This window comes from Notothenia rossii (genome assembly GCF_949606895.1).
Source record: "Notothenia rossii genome assembly, chromosome: 1".
NCBI lineage: Eukaryota > Metazoa > Chordata > Actinopteri > Perciformes > Nototheniidae > Notothenia > Notothenia rossii.
Genome location: NC_136912.1, coordinates 589,733 through 615,352, shown reverse-complemented (window position 1 = coordinate 615,352; position 25,620 = coordinate 589,733). Strand labels below are relative to the sequence as shown.

At 50.0% G+C, this 25,620-nt stretch overlaps 1 protein-coding gene across 9 annotated transcripts in view; it reads right to left on the bottom strand.

The window, feature by feature from the left end:
* The window catches only part of dzank1 (double zinc ribbon and ankyrin repeat domains 1), a 34,095-nt gene extending 8,531 nt beyond the window's left edge, over positions 1-25,564 (bottom strand). Inside the window, exons 1-12 of one of the 9 annotated variants that reach the window (XR_013802652.1) lie at positions 24,979-25,030; positions 24,324-24,444; positions 23,919-24,057; positions 9,593-9,695; positions 9,471-9,516; positions 7,493-7,605; positions 7,361-7,422; positions 5,550-5,667; positions 4,958-5,065; positions 4,409-4,492; positions 1,706-1,813; positions 1,120-1,278 (exon numbers count right to left, since the gene is read on the bottom strand). Coding sequence is in view for 8 of the 9 variants with exons in the window: in XM_079650336.1 (XP_079506462.1) it covers positions 1,120-1,278; positions 1,706-1,813; positions 4,409-4,492; positions 4,958-5,065; positions 5,550-5,667; positions 7,361-7,422; positions 7,493-7,605; positions 9,471-9,516; positions 9,593-9,695; positions 23,919-24,057; positions 24,324-24,444; positions 24,979-24,999 (1,182 nt within the window). In the remaining variant the exon portion in view is untranslated. Of the gene's footprint in view, positions 1-1,119; positions 1,279-1,705; positions 1,814-4,408; positions 4,493-4,957; positions 5,066-5,549; positions 5,668-7,360; positions 7,423-7,492; positions 7,606-9,470; positions 9,517-9,592; positions 9,696-23,918; positions 24,058-24,323; positions 24,445-24,978; positions 25,033-25,181 lie in introns of those variants that run through there. The other 8 variants (XM_079650337.1, XM_079650336.1, XM_079650335.1 and 5 more) reach the window with 8 other exon arrangements.
* Positions 25,565-25,620: the final 56 nt, after the last annotated feature.

The window sequence follows — 25,620 nt, the reverse complement described above, 5'->3', positions numbered from 1 at the left end:
TGAGCCACCACTTGAGAATTGTCATATTTTTTAAGAAAATGTTTTATTATGTCCATCTTCAAAAACTCTGAGTCCGACTGACAGTTTAAACATTGTCACAGGTCACAGGATAGGTACCTGTCAGCCAATAAGACAGATGTTTATTTCCATTCAACTCTCTGGTTGGTCTGGTGTCTTGCCTCTGTTGCATTCACTGAACACGGGAAATTACAATCCTGCCGTCCTCTCTTGTGTCATGATGAGGTTCAGGTAAAGCACGGTTGATGTATTATATTATTGACTCAATAATATAATACATGACTTTGAGAGTAGGCAAATAGGCACATTAACACAATTAATTAAACATACTTATCACGGCGACGGTGTATTTTTATTTGTTTTGCTAGGGGCCCCCTTAGTGGCTGCGGGGCCCTAAGCGGCCGCTTATGTTGCTTAATGGGTCGGGCCGGCTCTGCATACAAATGTGTATTTCGGTGGTTGGTGTAAAGCTGTGGAGTTCTCAACAGAATGATCTGAAGAATTGTAGAGGTATTGTTCAGTTACAGAACTTGTATAAATTAAGAAAAATAGGACTATATGAAGCGGAATGTGAATAAGGTCATGTGCCGTGGCCCTGCATTGGTAAATATTTGTGATGTCTGTTCTTTATTTGCAGGTCCCATTATTATTGTTATTATTATTGTTATTATTGTGCGCCGCTTTCCCCCTTTGACTCCAGTAGGACTCAGATGTTCCACTTTTCCTTGTTCATGTGATGTTTGTTGTTGTTGTTGTTGTTTAGTTTAGTTTCTTTCCGTTAACTGTCAAGTGGGAACTAAGTATGTTTTGTACGTTTTTGTGTTTCTCTTATTTTTCTACGATACTGTTATGATTGGCTGTGGATGAGTAAATATGAAGGACAGACCATCTATTTCTATTTATTCATTATATTTGTTGAGAAAGGGGCCGGTCATATCAGATTATTTTCTTCTCCCTGCTCCTTTTGGGGTACGGTGTGTTTATAGAGACATGTTCTGTAAATAATTGTTATACATTAAGTTGTGCACACCATGAACGGAACAAATCAAAATGAAATGAAATACTGTGTTGTGCATTAGCATGATGTGGGGGGGCAGCTACCTGTTTGGCCTTGAAGCCCTCGACAGGTGTTGTGATGTCACTACGGGATGTTCGGGGGGGCGGAGCCTGAAGGAAGGTGCTGCAGGCGGGGCAGTAGGAGGCGTTCGGGGGGGCACTCGCTCCACAGCGCCAACACAACACACAGCTGACTGCATGACCCTGCGACCACACACAGACACACACACTACATCTCCCACAATGCTTCACTCTCAGAACTAGCTTAGCACTATGACTTATGTACAGTCCTTTCCAAAACTATTGGAATTATTATTATTATGTTATTGCAAGCAAACGGTTTGCAACTAAATATGGATTATTGTTCCTGTTTCAAACCGTTTTAAGTCTCTGTTCATATACTTTTGCTCACCTAAAATCTGGTGTCCGTTAAAAACTACGTTCTCAGTTCTTTGACAAATCTAGATGTAAATACCTGGTATATAAGCTGAAATACTGATCTCTTGTCTCATATTCATCTTTTGATGTCAAACCCAATGTTTTCAGTGTACAGCCAAAATAAAGCAATTGGCCTCGCTGTTCCAATAGTTTTAGAGTATGTCAAAGATATGTGATTCATGAGTCTTTTCACCTTGGAGCCGCACCAGTCGCAGAATCTGGCGTCAGAGCGGTTCAACCGTTTACACCGAGAGCAGCTCAACATCCTGCCAGAGGGGGCGCTGCTGCCCACACACACCGCCTGCAACACAGTAGGTTACACTTAATTAAAATAAACTCATTAAAGGTGAACAGGAGCCCCTCTGTCATGGAGAGTATGAACTCTGAGTCTCTGAGAGTATGAACTCTGAGTCTCTGAGAGTATGAACTCTGAGTAGGAGAGTATGAACTCTGAATCTGAGAGTATGAACTCTGAGAGTATGAACTCTGAGTCTGAGAGTATGAACTCTGAGTCTGAGAGTATGAACTCTGAGTCTCTGAGAGTATGAACTCTGAGTCTCTGAGAGTATGAACTCTGAGTCTCTGAGAGTATGAACTCTGAGTCTCTGAGAGTATGAACTCTGAGTAGGAGAGTATGAACTCTGAATCTGAGAGTATGAACTCTGAGAGTATGAACTCTGAGTCTGAGAGTATGAACTCTGAGTCTGAGAGTATGAACTCTGAGTCTCTGAGAGTATGAACTCTGAGTCTGATAGTATGAACTCTGAGTCTCTGAGAGTATGAACTCTGAGTCTCTGAGAGTATGAACTCTGAGTCTCTGAGAGTATGAACTCTGAGTAGGAGAGTATGAACTCTGAATCTGAGAGTATGAACTCTGAGAGTATGAACTCTGAGTCTGAGAGTATGAACTCTGAGTCTGAGAGTATGAACTCTGAGTCTCTGAGAGTATGAACTCTGAGTCTGAGAGTATGAACTCTGAGTCTCTGAGAGTATGAACTCTGAGTCTGAGAGTATGAACTCTGAGTCTGAGAGTATGAACTCTGAGTCTCTGAACTCTGAGTCTGAGAGTATGAACTCTGAGTCTGAGAGTATGAACTCTGAGTCTCTGAGAGTATGAACTCTGAGTCTGAGAGTATGAACTCTGAGTCTGAGAGTATGAACTCTGAGTCTGAGAGTATGAACTCTGAGTCTGAGAGTATAAACTCTGAGTCTCTGAGAGTATGAACTCTGAGTCTGAGAGTATGAACTCTGAGTCTCTGAGAGTATGAACTCTGAGTCTCTGAGAGTATGAACTCTGAGTCTGAGAGTATGAACTCTGAGTCTGAGAGTATGAACTCTGAGTCTGAGAGTATGAACTCTGAGTCTCTGAGAGTATGAACTCTGAGTCTGAGAGTATGAACTCTGAGTCTGAGAGTATGAACTCTGAGTCTCTGAACTCTGAGTCTGAGAGTATGAACTCTGAGTCTGAGAGTATGAACTCTGAGTCTGAGAGTATGAACTCTGAGTCTCTGAGAGTATGAACTCTGAGTCTGAGAGTATGAACTCTGAGTCTGAGAGTATGAACTCTGAGTCTGAGAGTATAAACTCTGAGTCTCTGAGAGTATGAACTCTGAGTCTGAGAGTATGAACTCTGAGTCTGAGAGTATGAACTCTGAGTCTCTGAGAGTATGAACTCTGAGTCTGAGAGTATGAACTCTGAGTCTGAGAGTATGAACTCTGAGTCTGAGAGTATAAACTCTGAGTCTCTGAGAGTATGAACTCTGAGTCTGAGAGTATGAACTCTGAGTCTGAGAGTATGAACTCTGAGTCTGAGAGTATGAACTCTGAGTCTCTGAGAGTATGAACTCTGAGTCTTAGAGTATGAACTCTGAGTCTCTGAGAGTATGAACTCTGAGTCTGAGAGTATGAACTCTGAGTCTGAGAGTATGAACTCTGAGTCTCTGAGAGTATGAACTCTGAGTCTGAGAGTATGAACTCTGAGTCTCTGAGAGTATGAACTCTGAGTCTGAGAGTATGAACTCTGAGTCTGAGAGTATGAACTCTGAGTCTGAGAGTATGAACTCTGAGTCTCTGAGAGTATGAACTCTGAGTCTGAGAGTATGAACTCTGAGTCTGAGAGTATGAACTCTGAGTCTGAGAGTATGAACTCTGAGTCTCTGAGAGTATGAACTCTGAGTCTGAGAGTATGAACTCTGAGTCTCTGAGAGTATGAACTCTGAGTCTGAGAGTATGAACTCTGAGTCTCTGAGAGTATGAACTCTGAGTCTGAGAGTATGAACTCTGAGTCTGAGAGTATGAACTCTGAGTCTCTGAGAGTATGAACTCTGAGTCTGAGAGTATGAACTCTGAGTCTCTGAGAGTATGAACTCTGAGTCTGAGAGTATGAACTCTGAGTCTCTGAGAGTATGAACTCTGAGTCTGAGAGTATGAACTCTGAGTCTGAGAGTATGAACTCTGAGTCTGAGAGTATGAACTCTGAGTCTGAGAGTATGAACTCTGAGTCTCTGAGAGTATGAACTCTGAGTCTGAGAGTATGAACTCTGAGTCTGAGAGTATGAACTCTGAGTCTGAGAGTATGAACTCTGAGTCTGAGAGTATGAACTCTGAGTCTCTGAGAGTATGAACTCTGAGTCACGGTATAATCATGCTGCTCATTTGTACTATGTACTAATTGGATGTAATAAACATGTGCTTGCCGCCCCTTTACTATATGTTAGTGTACTTATTTTGCCTTTGCTGTAACTCTGTAAATGTCCTCGCTGTGGGACGGATAGATGATTTCTGATTCAGACGCACACTGTCAGACTTCACCTGGCTGATCACCTGAGCCTCAGACAGTAAGGTCATTAATGATGTTGAAAATAGATAATGATCTCCAGACAGTAGAGTGTGTTACCGGCTGCAGGCGGCTCTCACAGGTCACACATCTGGAGGCCTGAGCTGGGTTCCCACAACCACAGCTGACACACATCACATGATCCTGAACACACACACACACACACACACACACACACACACACACACACACACACACACACACACACACACACACACACATACATACATACATACACATACACATACACACATACACACACACACACACACACACACACACAGACAGACAGACAGACAGACAGACAGACAGACAGACAGACAGACAGACAGACAGACAGACAGACAGACAGACAGACAGACAGACAGACAGACAGACAGACAGACAGACAGACAGACAGACAGACAGACAGACAGACAGACAGACAGACAGACAGACACACACACACACACACACACACACACACACACACACACACACAGACACACACACACACACGTTGTCATCTTTAATGCAAGTTATCTAAAGGACGTATGTCATGGTTTACGGTACAGAGCTTCATGTAATCAGAGATATAATATAATAATAATTGATGTATTGTAATATGACCTGCAGTTTGATGCTGGCCTGAGGCTGCTGTGTGACGGAGGTTTCACAGATCAAACAGCTCCGAGTGTTCACAGGAACCAGAGAACCACAGGACTCACAGGACACCACCTACACACACACACACACACACACACACACACACACACACACACACACACACACACACACACACACACACACACACACACACACACACACACACACACACACACACACACACACACACACACACACACACACACACACACACACACACACACACACACACACACACACACACACACACACACACACACACACACCATGCCCATCAATCTTGTATTAATTGCCTAAATTAAGGAAATAAGTTATTCATTGATAAATGTATTTACAATCATATATTTCTTATTATTATTTTCAAAAGCTTCATTTCTTTTTCAGACCTTATCACATCATCCAAAAAATAAATCCTTACTTTAATTACAGTTTGAGTTTTCATCTGCCATGAACAGAGAAAGTAGACGTATTTATATATTTATTCCATCCATCTGCTTTTAAAGGTGGGTTCACAGAAACGTTGCCTGCACTAACAACAGATAAACAGCTGCAGTACCTGTCCTCCCTCAGCAGGGGGCGGTCTCTGTGCAGGTAAACCAGGAAGTGCTGCTCCACACTGAGCACAGAACCGAGAGAACGGGTCAGAGGGACGGAGAGTGAGACACTGAGCACACCTGGAGAGTGAGACAGGGAGTGAGACACTGAGCACACCTGGAGAGTGAGACCGATAGAGAGAGTGAGACAGGTAGAGAGAGTGAGACACTGAGCACACCTGGAGAGTGAGACAGGGACAGGGAGTGAGACACTGAGCACACCTGGAGAGTGAGACAGGTAGAGAGAGTGAGACAGGTAGAGAGAGTGAGACACTGAGCACACCTGGAGAGTGAGACAGGTAGAGAGAGTGAGACAGGTAGAGAGAGAGAGACACTGAGCACCCATGGAGAGTAAAAAACAGGTAGAGAGAGTGAGACGGGTAGAGAGAGTGATACACTGAGCACACCTGGAGATTGAGACAGGGAGTGAGACACTGAGCACACCTGGAGAGTGAGACCAATAGAGAGAGTGAGACAGGTAGAGAGAGTGAGACACTGAGCACACCTGGAGAGTGAGACAGGGACAGGGAGTGAGACACTGAGCACACCTGGAGAGTGAGACAGGTGGAGAGAGTGAGACAGGTAGAGAGAGTGAGACAGGTAGAGAGAGTGATACACTGAGCACACCTGGAGAGTGAGACAGGGAGTGAGACACTGAGCACACCTGGAGAGTGAGACCAATAGAGAGAGTGAGACAGGTAGAGAGAGTGAGACACTGAGCACACCTGGAGAGTGAGACAGGGACAGGGAATGTGACACTGAGCACACCTGGAGAGTGAGACAGGTAGAGAGAGTGAGACAGGTAGAGAGAGTGAGACACTGAGCACACCTGGAGAGTGAGACAGGTAGAGAGAGTGACACAGGTAGAGAGGGTGAGACACTGAGCACACCTGGAGAGTGAGACAGGGAGTGAGACACTGAGCACACATGGAGAGTGAGACAGGTAGAGAGAGTGAGACAATGAGCACACCTGGAGAGTGAGACAGGTAGAGAGAGTGAGACAGGTAGAGAGGGTGAGACACTGAGCACACCTGGAGAGTGAGACAGGGACATGGAGTGAGACACTGAGCACACCTGGAGAGTGAGACAGGGACAGGGAGTGAGACACTGAGCACACATGGAGGGTGAGACAGGTAGAGAGAGTGAGACGGGTAGAGATAGTGAGACACTGCGCACACATGGAGAGTAAAACAGGTAGAGAGTGAGACACTGAACATACATGGAGAGTGAGACAGAGTGAGACAGATGTAGGGAATCCTTCCTTTTTTTCCTGTAGTTTTCTGCATTCTGACTTTTTCTTAAAAGGTCAGAATTATGACTTTTTCAGAAACTTCAAAAATGTTGACTTTATTCCCCCTTTCTACTTTTTCCTCAGAATCTCAGACATTTCTCAGGATTAAATGTTTAGCTTAAAATTCTGACTTTTTCCTCGAAATCAATTTATTTTGACTTTTTGTTCTAAAAATCTTAAAATATTTATTTTTTCCTCAAAATCAAAAAAATCTGACTTTTCCGAAATTTCTCAGGATTCTATTTGTTTCTTAAACATCTGACTTTTCCCCTCTAAGTCTCAACTTTTTTTTCAGATCTGAACTTTTTGACTTTTTTCCAAAATACAGATTTTTTTCTTAAATCTTAAAATTCAGACTTTTTAAAAAAAATTCTGAAAATCTATTTTTTTCTCCCCTCCAATATGTTTTATATTTCTTTGATATGCACATGTTCTTGCCTTCTTTAAAACTGTTAAGCTAACATGAGTCTTGAGTTTTCGTACCGCAGGAAGTCGGTCTCTCTCTGGATTCTGGACGTCTCCGTGCTGCTCAACCCACCTGAGCTCTGACAGACAGGAAACAGACAATGAAAACCTGCTCACACACATTTCAGCACGACAGTGTTAGTGTCTTACCTCTGCTGGGAGGCGTGGGGGGGGTCCGGTCTTCTGCTGTGTGTTCGGAGAGCCCAGCCGACCAATCAAAAACCGAGGACCTGCGAGAGGAGAGCTTCCCATCATCCTCGGCTCTAAAGACAAACAGGAAGTGACGTCACAGTGACTCTAGAGTTCCTTCTTTCACTTGAAAAACATTTCCCGACTGAAGCCCTCACTCTCAACCGATGACACAAAAAAACTGGTTCATGCACTCGTCTTCTCAAGACTAGACTACTGCAATGCAGTCCTCTCCGGTCTCCCAGCCAAATCCATCAACCGCCTGCAACTTCTCCAGAACAGCAGCCAGAGTTCTCACCGCTTCAAAAAGTGCGCCCCCATACTTGCCGAACTACACTGGCTCCCAGTCCACTACAGGATCCAGTTTAAGGTTCTGCTCCTCACTCACAAAGCCCTGAATGGACAAAGCCCAAAATACCTCTGTGACCTCATCCGTACCCAGACACCGACCCACTCTCTCCGCTCCAGCCACGCTCCTGTTCTTTACATCCCCCGCACACGTCTCCGGACAATGGGAGACCGAGCCTTCTGCTCATTCGCCCCGCGCCTCTGGAACTCCCTCCCAGATCAGCTGAGATCTGCCCCTTCCACCGAGGTCTTCAAAACCGGCCTTAAGACCCTCTTCTTTCAGCAGGCCTTCCAATCCACTTGTATCATGGTACACCTGGAGTAATGCCATTTGTATCGCTATCTCTGATTTTTGTTTTGTTTTTTGTATTTAAACTTTTAAAACATTTTTTTTTTTAGCTTGTTATCTCTTAAATTTGATCAGTGTCGTCTGTTGTGAAGCACTTCGGGATTTGTCTTGGCAGATGAGAAGCGCTAAATAAATAAAATGTATTCTTTATTATTATTATTATGAGGATCAGTTTAAAGGTGTTCTGTTTATGTGAAAGCCGACAGGTGCAAAGGATCTACTTCACCCCTGTGTCTGCATGGTGGTTCTCCCGAAGTGTTTGGGGCTCTGTAGCACCTGTCGGCCACTGTAGGTCTGAAAGCTGCTACTTTAAAGGGGACCTATCATGCAAAATGCACTTTTGTACGTCCTCTCTACATGAATATGTGTCCCCGGGGTTCCAGGGAACTCACCAAGTGTCAGAAAACACAACCCTCTCTATTTTCCTCCATACCCAAATCTCTAAAAAAGGGGCTGCAACGGATCTGATACAGACTGATCCAGGTCTGAACACTTCTATGACGTCACAGAAGTGGTGCTACGGCTATTGGGCCAACTCCACCAATCAGGAGGAGACAGCCACGGACCTTGCTGTTGGAAAGCGCTGGAGACGCTGTAGTACATATGCCAGGCCTGTAGATGGTGCTGTTCTCACAGAATCAGCCCATGATGCAAAGACAGTGTTACATTGAGCGAAATGAGGAATGGCTAAAATGCATGATCTGTTTGTTATTTTGAAAAATAAAAAGTATAAATATGCCTCATATAGGTATGGTGCTACACTATGTTATTTAAATATAGCACGATAGGTCCACTTTAAGTAAAGTTTGTTATTATTAACACTAGAACCGCCAAGGGGGGTAACTTTGCCCCCCCTATCGCAACGGCATCAGCACCTCCATAGATATCATTTTCAAAACATTTCATTTGTACCTCTTCATTATTTCCTTATACACTAAGTAGCACTGAACAAAAAAACGATTTAAAACTCAGTCAATGGGGTTCGTTTTGAAATTGCTTCAGTTTATCATCGTAACAGATCAAAAAGTTAAGATTCATTTTACAATAAATCAATGAGTGATGCGTTTCTACAAACAAAACACAACATCATGAACACAACAGACTACCAACAGATGGACTGCATTATTCAAAGTTTACAGTAACTTAGGATCATTTCGCTCCCTTCCCCTCAGTGTCAGTCTCATGCTGACCGACGCTCTGACATCATATCAATGAAGGATTATAAAATACAGCCCCACGCACCTGGAGGCCTCAGTGGAGACCCGGCAGAGGCTCCTTCGGACGGACGCTGGAAGAAGAACAACATGTTGTGTTTACTTTAAGAAGCGGTGCTACCTGGTTACCGTGAGGTCAGGAGTGTTTACCTGCAGGCCGCTCAGCAGGGAGTCCTCCTCGCTCGACTTCCTGTTGGGATCGGCCGGATCAACGATGAAGACCTTCGTCACCGTGGAGCTGCTTCTGCCATCACTGCAGAGAAACTCTATTATAGTGTGACAGGTATTCAGAGGGGGAAAGACCCTCAGTACCTTTCTCCCGCCACTGACTGGGGGGTCTCTCCACTAACTGAGGGTCTCTTCCCACTAACTGGGGGTCTCTCCACTAACTGGGGGGTCTCTCCACTAACTGGGGGTCTCTCCACTAACTGGGGGGTCTCTCCACTAACTGGGGGTTTCTCCACTAACTGGGGGTCTCTCCACTGACTGGGGGGTCTCTCCACTAACTGGGGGTTTCTCCCACTAACTGGGGGTCTCTCCACTAACTGGGGGGTCTCTCCACTAACTGGGGGTTTCTCCACTAACTGGGGGTTTCTCCACTAACTGGGGGTCTCTCCACTGACTGGGGGGATTCTCCACTAACTGGGGGTTTCTCCACTAACTGGGGGTCTCTCCACTGACTGGGGGGTCTCTCCACTAACTGGGGGTCTCTCCACTAACTGGGGGTCTCTCCCACTAAATGGGGGGTCTCTCCACTAACTGGGGGGTCTCTCCACTGACTGGGGGGTTTCTCCCACTAACTGGGGGTTTCTCCACTAACTGGGGGTCTCTCCACTAACTGGGGGTCTCTCCCACTAAATGGGGGGTCTCTCCACTAACTGGGGGGTCTCTCCACTAACTGGGGGGTCTCTCCACTGACTGGGGGGTTTCTCCCACTAACTGTGGGTTTCTCCACTAACTGGGGGTCTCTCCACTAACTGGGGGTCTCTCCACTAACTGGGGGTCTCTCCACTAACTGGGGGTTTCTCCACTAACTGGGGGTCTCTCCACTAACTGTGGGTTTCTCCACTAACTGGGGGTTTCTCCACTAACTGGGGGTCTCTCCACTAACTGGGGGTCTCTCCACTAACTGGGGGTCTCTCCCACTAAATGGGGGGTCTCTCCACTAACTGGGGGGTCTCTCCACTAACTGGGGGATTCTCCACTAACTGGGGGGTTTCTCCCATAACTGGGGGTTTCTCCACTAACTGGGGGTCTCCCCCACTAAATGGGGGGTCTCTCCACTAACTGGGGGGTCTCTCCACTGACTGGGGGGTTTCTCCCACTAACTGTGAGTTTCTCCACTAACTGGGGGTTTCTCCACTAACTGGGGGTCTCCCCCACTAAATGGGGGGTCTCTCCACTAACTGGGGGGTCTCTCCACTGACTGGGGGGTTTCTCCCACTAACTGGGGGTTTCTCCACTAACTGGGGGGTTTCTCCACTAACTGGGGGTCTCTCCACTAACTGGGGGGTTTCTCCACTAACTGGGGGTCTCTCCACTAACTGGGGGGTCTCTCCACTAACTGGGGGTTTCTCCACTAACTGGGGGTTTCTCCACTAACTGGGGGGATTCTCCACTGACTGGGGGGTCTCTCCACTAACTGGGGGGATTCTCCACTAACTGGGGGTTTCTCCACTAACTGGGGGGTTTCTCCACTAACTGGGGGTCTCTCCACTAACTGGGGGGTCTCTCCACTAACTGGGGGTTTCTCCACTAACTGGGGGTTTCTCCACTAACTGGGGGTCTCTCCACTGACTGGGGGGTCTCTCCACTAACTGGGGGTCTCTCCACTAACTGGGGGTCTCTCCACTAACTGGGGGGATTCTCCACTAACTGGGGGTTTCTCCACTAACTGGGGGTCTCTCCACTAACTGGGGGTCTCTCCCACTAAATGGGGGGTCTCTCCACTAACTGGGGGGTCTCTCCACTGACTGGGGGGTTTCTCCCACTAACTGTGGGTTTCTCCACTAACTGGGGGTTTCTCCACTAACTGGGGGTCTCTCCACTAACTGGGGGTCTCTCCCACTAAATGGGGGGTCTCTCCACTAACTGGGGGGTCTCTCCACTAACTGGGGGGTCTCTCCACTAACTGGGGGTTTCTCCACTAACTGGGGGTCTCTCCACTAACTGGGGGTCTCTCCACTAACTGGGGGTCTCTCCCACTAAATGGGGGGTCTCTCCACTAACTGGGGGGTCTCTCCACTAACTGGGGGATTCTCCACTAACTGGGGGGTTTCTCCCATAACTGGGGGTCTCTCCACTAACTGGGGGTCTCTCCACTAACTGGGGGTTTCTCCACTAAATGGGGGGTCTCTCCACTAACTGGGGGGTCTCTCCACTGACTGGGGGGTTTCTCCCACTAACTGTGAGTTTCTCCACTAACTGGGGGTTTCTCCACTAACTGGGGGTCTCCCCCACTAAATGGGGGGTCTCTCCACTAACTGGGGGGTCTCTCCACTGACTGGGGGGTTTCTCCCACTAACTGGGGGATTCTCCACTAACTGGGGGTCTCTCCACTAACTGGGGGTTTCTCCACTAACTGGGGGTTTCTCCACTAACTGGGGGGTTTCTCCCACTAACTGGGGGTTTCTCCACTAACTGGGGGGTTTCTCCCACTAACTGGGGGATTCTCCACTAACTGGGGGTCTCTCCACTAACTGGGGGATTCTCCACTAACTGGGGGTTTCTCCACTAACTGGGGGGTTTCTCCCACTAACTGGGGGATTCTCCACTAACTGGGGGTCTCTCCACTAACTGGGGGTTTCTCCCACTAACTGGGGGGTCTCTCCACTAACTGGGGGATTCTCCACTAACTGGTGGTCTCTCCACTAACTGGGGGATTCTCCACTAACTGGGGGGTCTCTCCACTGACTGGGGGGTTTCTCCACTAACTGGGGGATTCTCCACTAACTGGGGGGTCTCTCCACTAACTGGTGGTCTCTCCACTAACTGGGGGGTCTCTCCACTAACTGGTGGTCTCTCCACTAACTGGGGGATTCTCCACTAACTGGGGGTCTCTCCACTAACTGGGGGTTTCTCCCACTAACTGGGTGGTCTCTCCACTAACTGGGGGTTTCTCCACTAACTGGGGGGTTTCTCCCACTAACTGGGGGTTTCTCCCACTAACTGGGGGGTCTCTCCACTAACTGGGGGTCTCTCCACTAACTGGGGGTTTCTCCCACTAACTGGGGGATTCTCCACTAACTGGGGGTTTCTCCACTAACTGGGGGATTCTCCACTAACTGGGGGGTCTCTCCACTAACTGGGGGGTCTCTCCACTAACTGGGGGATTCGCCACTAACTGGGGGGTCTCTCCACTAACTGGTGGTCTCTCCACTAACTGGGGGATTCTCCACTAACTGGGGGTTTCTCCCACTAACTGGGTGGTCTCTCCACTAACTGGGGGATTCTCCACTAACTGGGGGTTTCTCCCACTAACTGGGGGATTCTCCACTAACTGGGGGTCTCTCCACTAACTGGGGGTTTCTCCCACTAACTGGGGGTTTCTCCACTAACTGGGGGTTTCTCCACTAACTGGGGGTTTCTCCCACTAACTGGGGGATTCTCCACTAACTGGGGGTTTCTCCACTAACTGGGGGTTTCTCCCACTAACTGGGGGTTTCTCCACTAACTGGGGGTTTCTCCCACTAACTGGGGGTTTCTCCACTAACTGGGGGTTTCTCCACTAACTGGGGGGTTTCTCCACTAACTGGGGGTTTCTCCCACTAACTGGGGGTTTCTCCCACTAACTGGGGGATTCTCCACTAACTGGGGGTTTCTCCACTAACTGGGGGTTTCTCCCACTAACTGGGGGTTTCTCCACTAACTGGGGGTTTCTCCCACTAACTGGGGGTTTCTCCACTAACTGGGGGTTTCTCCACTAACTGGGGGTTTCTCCACTAACTGGGGGTTTCTCCCACTAACTGGGGGTTTCTCCACTAACTGGGGGTTTCTCCACTAACTGGGGGTTTCTCCACTAACTGGGGGTTTCTCCACTAACTGGGGGGTTTCTCCACTAACTGGGGGTTTCTCCCACTAACTGGGGGTTTCTCCCACTAACTGGGGGATTCTCCACTAACTGGGGGTTTCTCCACTAACTGGGGGTTTCTCCCACTAACTGGGGGGTTTCTCCACTAACTGGGGGTTTCTCCACTAACTGGGGGTTTCTCCCACTAACTGGGGGTTTCTCCACTAACTGGGGGATTCTCCACTAACTGGGGGATTCTCCACTAACTGGGGGGTCTCTCCACTAACTGGGGGGTCTCTCCACTAACTGGGGGATTCTCCACTAACTGGGGGGTCTCTCCACTAACTGGTGGTCTCTCCACTAACTGGGGGATTCTCCACTAACTGGGGGTCTCTCCACTAACTGGGGGTTTCTCCCACTAACTGGGTGGTCTCTCCACTAACTGGGGGATTCTCCACTAACTGGGGGTTTCTCCCACTAACTGGGGGATTCTCCACTAACTGGGGGTCTCTCCACTAACTGGGGGTTTCTCCCACTAACTGGGGGTTTCTCCCACTAACTGGGGGATTCTCCACTAACTGGGGGTCTCTCCACTAACTGGGGGTTTCTCCCACTAACTGGGGGTTTCTCCCACTAACTGGGGGATTCTCCACTAACTGGGGGGTTTCTCCACTAACTGGGTGGTCTCTCCACTAACTGGGGGATTCTCCACTAACTGGGGGGTTTCTCCCACTAACTGGGTGGTCTCTCCACTAACTGGGGGTCTCTCCACTAACTGGGGGTTTCTCCCACTAACTGTGAGTTTCTCCACTAACTGGGGGTTTCTCCACTAACTGGGGTCTCCCCCACTAAATGGGGGGTCTCTCCACTAACTGGGGGGTCTCTCCACTGACTGGGGGGTTTCTCCCACTAACTGTGAGTTTCTCCACTAACTGGGGGTTTCTCCACTAACTGGGGGTCTCCCCCACTAAATGGGGGGTCTCTCCACTAACTGGGGGGTCTCTCCACTAACTGGGGGATTCTCCACTAACTGGGGGTTTCTCCACTAACTGGGGGTTTCTCCCACTAACTGGGTGGTCTCTCCACTGACTGGGGGGTTTCTCCCACTAACTGGGGGGATTCTCCACAAACTGGGGGGTTTCTCCACTAACTGGGGGATTCTCCACTAACTGGGGGTCTCTCCACTGACTGGGGGGTTTCTCCCACTAACTGGGGGGATTCTCCACTAACTGGGGGGTTTCTCCACTAACTGGGGGGTCTCTCCACTAACTGGGGGATTCTCCACTAACTGGGGGATTCTCCACTAACTGGGGGTCTCTCCACTGACTGGGGGGTTTCTCCCACTAACTGGGGGTCTCTCCACTAACTGGGGGATTCTCCACTAACTGGGGGGTTTCTCCCACTAACTGGGGGTCTCTCCACTAACTGGGGGATTCTCCACTGACTGGGGGGTTTCTCCCACTAACTGGGGGTCTCTCCACTAACTGGGGGGTTTCTCCACTAACTGGGGGTTTCTCCCACTAACTGGGGGGTCTCTCCACTAACTGGGGGGTCTCTCCACTAACTGGGGGGTTTCTCCACTAACTGGGGGTTTCTCCCACTAACTGGGGGGTTTCTCCACTAACTGGGGGATTCTCCACTAACTGGGGGTCTCTCCACTGACTGGGGGGTTTCTCCACTAACTGGGGGTCTCTCCACTGACTGGGGGGTTTCTCCCACTAACTGGGGGTCTCTCCACTAACTGGGGGATTCTCCACTGACTGGGGGGTTTCTCCCACTAACTGGGGGTCTCTCCACTAACTGGGGGGTTTCTCCACTAACTGGGGGTTTCTCCCACTAACTGGGGGGTCTCTCCACTAACTGGGGGGTCTCTCCACTAACTGGGGGGTTTCTCCACTAACTGGGGGTTTCTCCCACTAACTGGGGGTTTCTCCCACTAACTGGGTGGTCTCTCCACTAACTGGGGGGTTTCTCCACTAACTGGGGGTTTCTCCCACTAACTGGGGGGTTTCTCCACTAACTGGGGGATTCTCCACTAACTGGGGGTCTCTCCACTGACTGGGGGGTTTCTCCACTAACTGGGGGATTCTCCACTAACTGGGGGTCTCTCCACTAACTGGGGGTTTCTCCACTAACTGGGGGATTCTCCACTAACTGGGGGTCTCTCCACTGACTGGGGGGTTTCTCCCACTAACTGGGTGGTCTCTCCACTAACTGGGGGGTTTCTCCACTAACTGGGGGATTCTCCACTAACTGGGGGATTCTCCACTAACTGGGGGTCTCTCCACTGACTGGGGGGTTTCTCCCACTAACTGGGGGTCTCTCCACTAACTGGGGGGTCTCTCCACTAACTGGGGGTTTCTCAACTAACTGGGGGTTTCTCCACTAACTGAGGGTTTCTCCACTAACTGGGGGTCTCTCCACTGACTGGGGGGTTTCTCCCACTAACTGGGGGGTCTCTCCACTAACTGGGGGTCTCTCCACTAACTGGGGGGTCTCTCCACTAACTGGGGGTTTCTCCACTAACTGGGGGTCTCTCCACTGACTGGGGGGATTCTCCACTAACTGGGGGTCTCTCCACTGACTGGGGGGTCTCTCCACTAACTGGGGGTCTCTCCACTAACTGGGGGTTTCTCCACTAACTGGGGGTTTCTCCACTAACTGGGGGTCTCTCCACTGACTGGGGGGATTCTCCACTAACTGGGGGTCTCTCCACTGACTGGGGGGTCTCTCCACTAACTGGGGGGTTTCTCCCACTAACTGTGGGTTTCTCCACTAACTGGGGGTCTCTCCCACTAACTGGGGGGTTTCTCCCACTAACTGTGGGTTTCTCCACTAACTGGGGGTCTCTCCACTAACTGGGGGTTTCTCCCACTAACTGGGGGTCTCTCCACTAACTGGGGGGTCTCTCCACTAACTGTGGGTTTCTCCACTAACTGGGGGTCTCTCCACTAACTGGGCGTCTCTCCACTAACTGGGGGGTCTCTCCACTAACTGGGGGATTCTCCACTAACTGGGGGTCTCTCCACTAACTGGGGGGTCTCTCCACTAACTGGGGGTTTCTCCACTAACTGGGGGTTTCTCCACTAACTGGGGGTCTCTCCACTGACTGGGGGGTCTCTCCACTAACTGTGGGTTTCTCCACTAACTGGGGGGTCTCTCCACTAACTGGGGGGATTCTCCACTAACTGGGGGTCTCTCCACTGACTGGGGGGTCTCTCCACTAACTGGGGGGTTTCTCCACTGACTGGGGGATTCTCCACTAACTGGGGGTCTCTCCACTGACTGGGGGGTCTCTCCACTAACTGGGGGGTTTCTCCCACTAACTGTGGGTTTCTCCACTAACTGGGGGTCTCTCCCACTAAATGGGGGGTCTCTGCACTAACTGGGGGGTCTCTCCACTAACTGGGGGTCTCTCCACGAACTGGGGGTCTCTCCCACTAAATGGGGGGTCTCTCCACTAACTGGGGGGTCTCTAAACTGACTGGGGGGTTTCTCCCACTAACTGTGGGTTTCTCCACTAACTGGGGGTTTCTCCACTAACTGGGGGTTTCTCCCATAACTGGGGGTTTCTCCACTAACTGGGGGGTCTCTCCACTAACTGGGGGTCTCCCCCACTAAATGGGGGGTCTCTCCACTAACTGGGGGGTCTCTCCACTAACTGGGGGATTCTCCACTAACTGGGGGGTTTCTCCCATAACTGGGGGTTTCTCCACTAACTGGGGGGTCTCTCCACTAACTGGGGGTCTCCCCCACTAAATGGGGGGTCTCTCCACTAACTGGGGGGTCTCTCCACTGACTGGGGGGTTTCTCCCACTAACTGTGAGTTTCTCCACTAACTGTGAGTTTCTCCACTAACTGGGGGGTCTCTCCACTAACTGGGGGATTCTCCACTAACTGGGGGTCTCTCCACTAACTGGGGGATTCTCCACTAACTGGGGGGTCTCTCCACTAACTGGGGGGTTTATCCACTAACTGGGGGGTCTCTCCACTAACTGGGGGGTTTCTCCACTAACTGGGGGTTTCTCCACTAACTGGGGGGTTTCTCCACTAACTGGGGGGTTTCTCCACTAACTGGGGGTTTCTCCATTAACTGGGGGTTTCTCCACTAACTGGGGGGTCTCTCCACTAACTGGGGGGTTTCTCCACTAACTGGGGGTTTCTCCACTAACTGGGGGGTCTCTCCACTAACTGGGGGGTTTCTCCACTAACTGGGGGGTTTCTCCACTAACTGGGGGGTTTCTCCACTAACTGGGGGTTTCTCCACTAACTGGGGGGTTTCTCCACTAACTGGGGGTTTCTCCCACTAACTGGGGGGTTTCTCCACTAACTGGGGGTTTCTCCACTAACTGGGGGTTTCTCCACTAACTGGGGGGTTTCTCCACTAACTGGGGGGTTTCTCCACTAACTGGGGGTTTCTCCACTAACTGGGGGGTTTCTCCATTAACTGGGGGTTTCTCCACTAACTGGGGGGTTTCTCCACTAACTGGGGGGTTTCTCCACTAACTGGGGGTTTCTCCACTAACTGGGGGGTTTCTCCACTAACTGGGGGGTTTCTCCACTAACTGGGGGTTTCTCCACTAACTGGGGGGTTTCTCCACTAACTGGGGGTTTCTCCACTAACTGGGGGGTTTCTCCACTAACTGGGGGTTTCTCCACTAACTGGGGGGTTTCTCCACTAACTGGGGGGTTTCTCCACTAACTGTGAGTTTCTCCACTAACTGGGGGTTTCTCCACTAACTGGGGGGTTTCTCCACTAACTGGGGGTTTCTCCACTAACTGGGGGGTTTCTCCACTAACTGGGGGGTTTCTCCACTAACTGGGGGTTTCTCCACTAACTGGGGGGTTTCTCCTCTAACTGGGGTTTCTCCACTAACTGGGGTTTCTCCACTAACTGGGGGGTTTCTCCACTAACTGGGGGTTTCTCCACTAACTGGGGGGTTTCTCCTCTAACTGGGGTTTCTCCACTAACTGGGGGTCTCTCCACTAACTGGGGGGTTTCTCCACTAACTGGGGGGTCTCTCCACTAACTGGGGGGTTTCTCCACTAACTGGGGGGTTTCTCCACTAACTGGGGTTTCTCCACTAACTGGGGTTTCTCCACTAACTGGGGGGTTTCTCCACTAACTGGGGTTTCTCCACTAACTGGGGGGTTTCTCCACTAACTGGGGGTTTCTCCACTAACTGGGGGGTTTCTCCACTAACTGGGGGATTTCTCCACTAACTGGGGGGTTTCTCCATTAACTGGGGGTTTCTCCATTAACTGGGGGGTTTCTCCACTAACTGGGGGGTTTCTCCACTAACTGGGGGGTTTCTCCATTAACTGGGGGGTTTCTCCACTAACTGGGGGTTTCTCTCACTAACTGGGGGGTTTCTCCTCTAACTGGGGTTTCTCCACTAACTGGGGGGTCTCTCCACTAACTGGGGGGTTTCTCCACTAACTGGGGTTTCTCCACTAACTGGGGGGTCTCTCCACTAACTGGGGGGATTCTCCACTAACTGGGGGGTTTCTCCACTAACTGGGGGGTCTCTCCACTAACTGGGGGGTTTCTCCTCTAACTGGGGTTTCTCCACTAACTGGGGGGTCTCTCCACTAACTGGGGGGTTTCTCCACTAACTGGGGTTTCTCCACTAACTGGGGGGTCTCTCCACTAACTGGGGGGATTCTCCACTAACTGGGGGTTTCTCCACTAACTGGGGGGTTTCTCCTCTAACTGGGGTTTCTCCACTAACTGGGGGGTCTCTCCACTAACTGGGGGGTTTCTCCACTAACTGGGGGGTCTCTCCACTAACTGGGGGATTCTCCACTAACTGGGGGTTTCTCCACTAACTGGGGGGTTTCTCCACTAACTGGGGGGTCTCTCCACTAACTGGGGGGTCTCTCCACTAACTGGGGGGTTTCTCCACTAACTGGGGTTTCTCCACTAACTGGGGGATTCTCCACTAACTGGGGGGTCTCTCCACTAACTGGGGGGTTTCTCCCACTAACTGGGGGATTCTCCACTAACTGGGGGGTTTCTCCACTAACTGGGGGTTTCTCCCACTAACTGGGGGATTCTCCACTAACTGGGGGGTTTCTCCACTAACTGGGGGGTCTCTCCACTAACTGGGGAGTCTCTCCACTAACTGGGGGGTTTCTCCTCTAACTGGGGTTTCTCCACTAACTGGGGGGTTTCTCCACTAACTGGGGGGTTTCTCATCTAACTGGGGTTTCTCCACTAACTGGGGGGTCTCTCCACTAACTGGGGGGTCTCTCCACTAACTGGGGGGTTTCTCCACTAACTGGGGTTTCTCCACTAACTGGGGGATTCTCCACTAACTGGGGGGTCTCTCCACTAACTGGGGGGTTTCTCCCACTAACTGGGGGATTCTCCACTAACTGGGGGGTTTCTCCCACTAACTGGGGGATTCTCCACTAACTGGGGTTTCTCCACTAACTGGGGGGTCTCTCCACTAACTGGGGGGTTTCTCCCACTAACTGGGGGATTCTCCACTAACTGGGGATTCTCCACTAACTGGGGGATTCTCCACTAACTGGGGGGTTTCTCCACTAACTGGGGGTTTCTCCACTAACTGGGGTTTCTCCACTAACTGGGGGATTCTCCACTAACTGGGGGGTCTCTCCACTAACTGGGGGGTTTCTCCCACTAACTGGGGGATTCTCCACTAACTGGGGGGTTTCTCCACTAACTGGGGGGATTCTCCACTAACTGGGGGGTCTCTCCACTAACTGGGGGGTTTCTCCCACTAACTGGGGGATTCTCCACTAACTGGGGGGTTTCTCAACTAACTGGGGGGTTTCTCCACTAACTGGGGGGTCTCTCCACTAACTGGGGAGTCTCTCCACTAACTGGGGGGTTTCTCCTCTAACTGGGGTTTCTCCACTAACTGGGGGGTCTCTCCACTAACTGGGGGGTTTCTCCACTAACTGGGGGGTTTCTCATCTAACTGGGGTTTCTCCACTAACTGGGGGGTCTCTCCACTAACTGGGGGGTCTCTCCACTAACTGGGGGGTTTCTCCACTAACTGGGGTTTCTCCACTAACTGGGGGATTCTCCACTAACTGGGGGGTCTCTCCACTAACTGGGGGGTTTCTCCCACTAACTGGGGGATTCTCCACTAACTGGGGGGTTTCTCCCACTAACTGGGGGATTCTCCACTAACTGGGGTTTCTCCACTAACTGGGGGGTCTCTCCACTAACTGGGGGGTTTCTCCCACTAACTGGGGGATTCTCCACTAACTGGGGTTTCTCCACTAACTGGGGGGTCTCTCCACTAACTGGGGGATTCTCCACTAACTGGGGGTCTCTCCACTAACTGGGGGATTCTCCACTAACTGGGGGGTCTCTCCACTAACTGGGGGGTCTCTCCACTAACTGGGGGGTTTATCCACTAACTGGGGGGTCTCTCCACTAACTGGGGGGTTTCTCCACTAACTGGGGGGGTTCTCCACTAACTGGGGGGTCTCTCCACTAACTGGGGGGTCTCTTCACTAACTGGGGGGTCTCTCCACTAACTGGGGGTTTCTCCACTAACTGGGGGTTTCTCCACTAACTGGGGGTTTCTCCACTAACTGGGGGGTTTCTCCACTAACTGGGGGTTTCTCCACTAACTGGGGGGTTTCTCCACTAACTGGGGGTTTCTCCACTAACTGGGGGTTTCTCCACTAACTGGGGGGTTTCTCCACTAACTGTGAGTTTCTCCACTAACTGGGGGGTTTCTCCACTAACTGGGGGTTTCTCCACTAACTGGGGGGTTTCTCCACTAACTGGGGGGTTTCTCCACTAACTGGGGGTTTCTCCACTAACTGGGGGGTTTCTCCACTAACTGGGGGTTTCTCCACTAACTGGGGCGTTTCTCCACTAACTGGGGGGTTTCTCCACTAACTGGGGGTTTCTCCACTAACTGGGGGGTTTCTCAACTAACTGGGGGTTTCTCCACTAACTGGGGCGTTTCTCCACTAACTGGGGGGTTTCTCCACTAACTGGGGGTTTCTCCACTAACTGGGGGGTTTCTCCACTAACTGGGGGGTTTCTCCACTAACTGGGGGTTTCTCCACTAACTGGGGGGTTTCTCCACTAACTGGGGGGTTTCTCCACTAACTGGGGGGTTTCTCCCACTAACTGGGGGGTTTCTCCTCTAACTGGGGTTTCTCCACTAACTGGGGTTTCTCCACTAACTGGGGGGTTTCTCCACTAACTGGGGGTTTCTCCACTAACTGGGGGGTTTCTCCTCTAACTGGGGTTTCTCCACTAACTGGGGGTCTCTCCACTAACTGGGGGGTTTCTCCACTAACTGGGGGGTCTCTCCACTAACTGGGGGGTTTCTCCACTAACTGGGGGTTTCTCCACTAACTGGGGTTTCTCCACTAACTGGGGGGTCTCTCCACTAACTGGGGGGTTTCTCCACTAACTGGGGTTTCTCCACTAACTGGGGTTTCTCCCACTAACTGGGGGGTTTCTCCACTAACTGGGGTTTCTCCACTAACTGGGGGTTTCTCCACTAACTGGGGGGTTTCTCCACTAACTGGGGGGTTTCTCCACTAACTGGGGTTTCTCCACTAACTGGGGTTTCTCCACTAACTGGGGTTTCTCCACTAACTGGGGTTTCTCCACTAACTGGGGGGTCTCTCCACTAACTGGGGGGTTTCTCCACTAACTGGGGTTTCTCCACTAACTGGGGGTTTCTCCACTAACTGGGGGGTTTCTCCACTAACTGGGGGTTTCTCCACTAACTGGGGTTTCTCCACTAACTGGGGGGTCTCTCCACTAACTGGGGGGTTTCTCCTCTAACTGGGGTTTCTCCACTAACTGGGGGTCTCTCCACTAACTGGGGGGTTTCTCCACTAACTGGGGGGTCTCTCCACTAACTGGGGGGTTTCTCCACTAACTGGGGGGTTTCTCCACTAACTGGGGGGTTTCTCCACTAACTGGGGGTTTCTCTCACTAACTGGGGGGTTTCTCCTCTAACTGGGGTTTCTCCACTAACTGGGGGGTCTCTCCACTAACTGGGGGGTTTCTCCACTAACTGGGGTTTCTCCACTAACTGGGGGGTCTCTCCACTAACTGGGGGGATTCTCCACTAACTGGGGGGTTTCTCCACTAACTGGGGGGTCTCTCCACTAACTGGGGGGTTTCTCCTCTAACTGGGGTTTCTCCACTAACTGGGGGGTCTCTCCACTAACTGGGGGGTTTCTCCTCTAACTGGGGTTTCTCCACTAACTGGGGGGTCTCTCCACTAACTGGGGGGTTTCTCCTCTAACTGGGGTTTCTCCACTAACTGGGGGGTCTCTCCACTAACTGGGGGGTCTCTCCACTAACTGGGGGGTTTCTCCACTAACTGGGGTTTCTCCACTAACTGGGGGATTCTCCACTAACTGGGGGGTCTCTCCACTAACTGGGGGGTTTCTCCCACTAACTGGGGGATTCTCCACTAACTGGGGGGTTTCTCCACTAACTGGGGGGATTCTCCACTAACTGGGGGGTTTCTCCACTAACTGGGGGGTCTCTCCACTAACTGGGGAGTCTCTCCACTAACTGGGGGGTTTCTCCTCTAACTGGGGTTTCTCCACTAACTGGGGGGTTTCTCCACTAACTGGGGGGTTTCTCATCTAACTGGGGTTTCTCCACTAACTGGGGGGTCTCTCCACTAACTGGGGGGTCTCTCCACTAACTGGGGGGTTTCTCCACTAACTGGGGTTTCTCCACTAACTGGGGGATTCTCCACTAACTGGGGGGTCTCTCCACTAACTGGGGGGTTTCTCCCACTAACTGGGGGATTCTCCACTAACTGGGGGGTTTCTCCCACTAACTGGGGGATTCTCCACTAACTGGGGTTTCTCCACTAACTGGGGGGTCTCTCCACTAACTGGGGGGTTTCTCCACTAACTGGGGTTTCTCCACTAACTGGGGGGTTTCTCCACTAACTGGGGGGTTTCTCCACTAACTGGGGTTTCTCCTCTAACTGGGGGGTTTCTCCACTAACTGGGGTTTCTCCACTAACTGGGGGGTCTCTCCACTAACTGGGGGGTCTCTCCACTAACTGGGGGGTCTCTCCACTAACTGGGGGGTTTCTCCACTAACTGGGGTTTCTCCACTAACTGGGGGTTTCTCCACTAACTGGGGTTTCTCCACTAACTGGGGGTTTCTCCACTAACTGGGGTTTCTCCACTAACTGGGGGTTTCTCCCACTAACTGGGGGTTTCTCCACTAACTGGGGTTTCTCCACTAACTGGGGGTTTCTCCCACTATCTGTGTGATATTGGGTTATGTAAATAAACTTTGATTGATTACAATTATTTGTTAGTTATAAAGTCAGGATGATTTAATATTCTATAATAATATTGTGTTGTGAAAAGAGACATTGTGAGAACTTTTAAATGTTATAATAATAATACTTCAGGACTTTTTACTTGGAACGCAGTATTTTAAGATCATGGTGTATTTTAAGATCATGGTGTATTTAATACCTGGTGACAGCCATCGCTCTGACCGTCACCTTCCCAGCATGCAACAGGAGCGGCCCGATGTACTTCCTGCTGCCCCCCCGAGGCTCCGTCTCTGGCTTCGAGCCATCCAGAGAAAAGAAGATCTGAGAGGAACGGGTATCTACACACACACACACACACACACACACACACACACACACACACACACACACACACACACACACACACACACACACACACACACACACACACACACACACACACACACACACACACACACACACACACACACACACACACACACACACACACACAGTATATCTAATATAAGTGGGGTTTCCATACAAAAAGAAAAAGTATGTGTGTGTGTGTGTGTGTGTGTGTCTGTGTGTGTGTGTGTGTGTGTGTGTGTGTGTGTGTGTGTACCTGAGTGCATTGACACAGGTGTGTGTGTGTCCACGTGGTTCTTGGTTCTGTTAGTGTGCAGGTGCATGATGGGTATGATGAGCGGCGCTGACACGGCTCCTGCTGTCATGGCGACGGCCTCCTGTAAGTCAACCAATCAAAAGAGTGGAAAAAGTACTCAGTAAAAGTATAAATACCACAGTGACATCAATGTATAACACTAGTGCTCCTATTGGCCAGCGCTCCAACACATTGTACGATAGGCTAAGGGGCGGAACATCTCTAAGTAGTTGACCAATCACAACAGAGCTGGCCAGCTAACCAATCAGAGCAGCTCTGGTTTCAGTCAGAGGGTGAAAAGAGGAGCAGCAGCACAGGCAGTGGCCCATCTACTGCAGCCCCATGGGACCTTATTTCTGAAAAATTATGTATTGAAGTCAATGGGGAGAGAAAGTTTATCTTTCGATCCCGTTTGAATTGTGCCACGAATTACACATATGATGTTTCTCAATCTTAAAAAATCATTTCCATGTCAAAAAAGTCACAGTTTGTCTTAAAACTGTTGAAATATAAGACTATGAAAAATACGCAACTAGTAAGACTAGAAATTCCAGAGTCCCGTAAGTGAATTTAGCTAGCTGACATTAACGTTACACATTACACTCGTGTTACTCACCGAAACCGGTGACAACGCCATCTTAAGTGACTCTTGGGTTATTGTTTTAACAGTTTATAGACCGGAACTACTTTCCCTGATGTTCCTACGGGAATGAAGAGAAACTCTATCGTCTTGTATTTATATATATATATATATATAACATTATTATAATGAAGTAAAGTTCATTATAATAAAGCTTTAAGATTATTAAGTCTACTTACTTCAGATTTCAGCTCCGATTAAAAAACACACTTCCGTTAAACTGCTGTTGACTGTTCGGACGCGTCACCATAGCAACGAGATGTGCGCCTGCGTTGTTCACTGGCACGGAGCGGAGGGGCGGGGCTAATAAAACCCTGAGGATTCTTCAGAGACACAGTCCCCGCCCGCCCCGCCAGGATGAACTGGATTAGAAAATACATATTTTTAAAAACGACACATTTGTATTGTTTGCTTAATGTTGTGTACCATCATTCTTCTTCTTTCATATTTACAGTCTATGGTTTAAATATATAATAATATTTTACATCGATTTCCGCAAAATAGGATTGATTTGTTATTTTGAGAAATAAAAACATAGTATATTTTTGTGAAAATGGCGACATGATAACACCATAGACTGTATGGATAACACACATCTGTATTTGTGAAAAAGAAAAT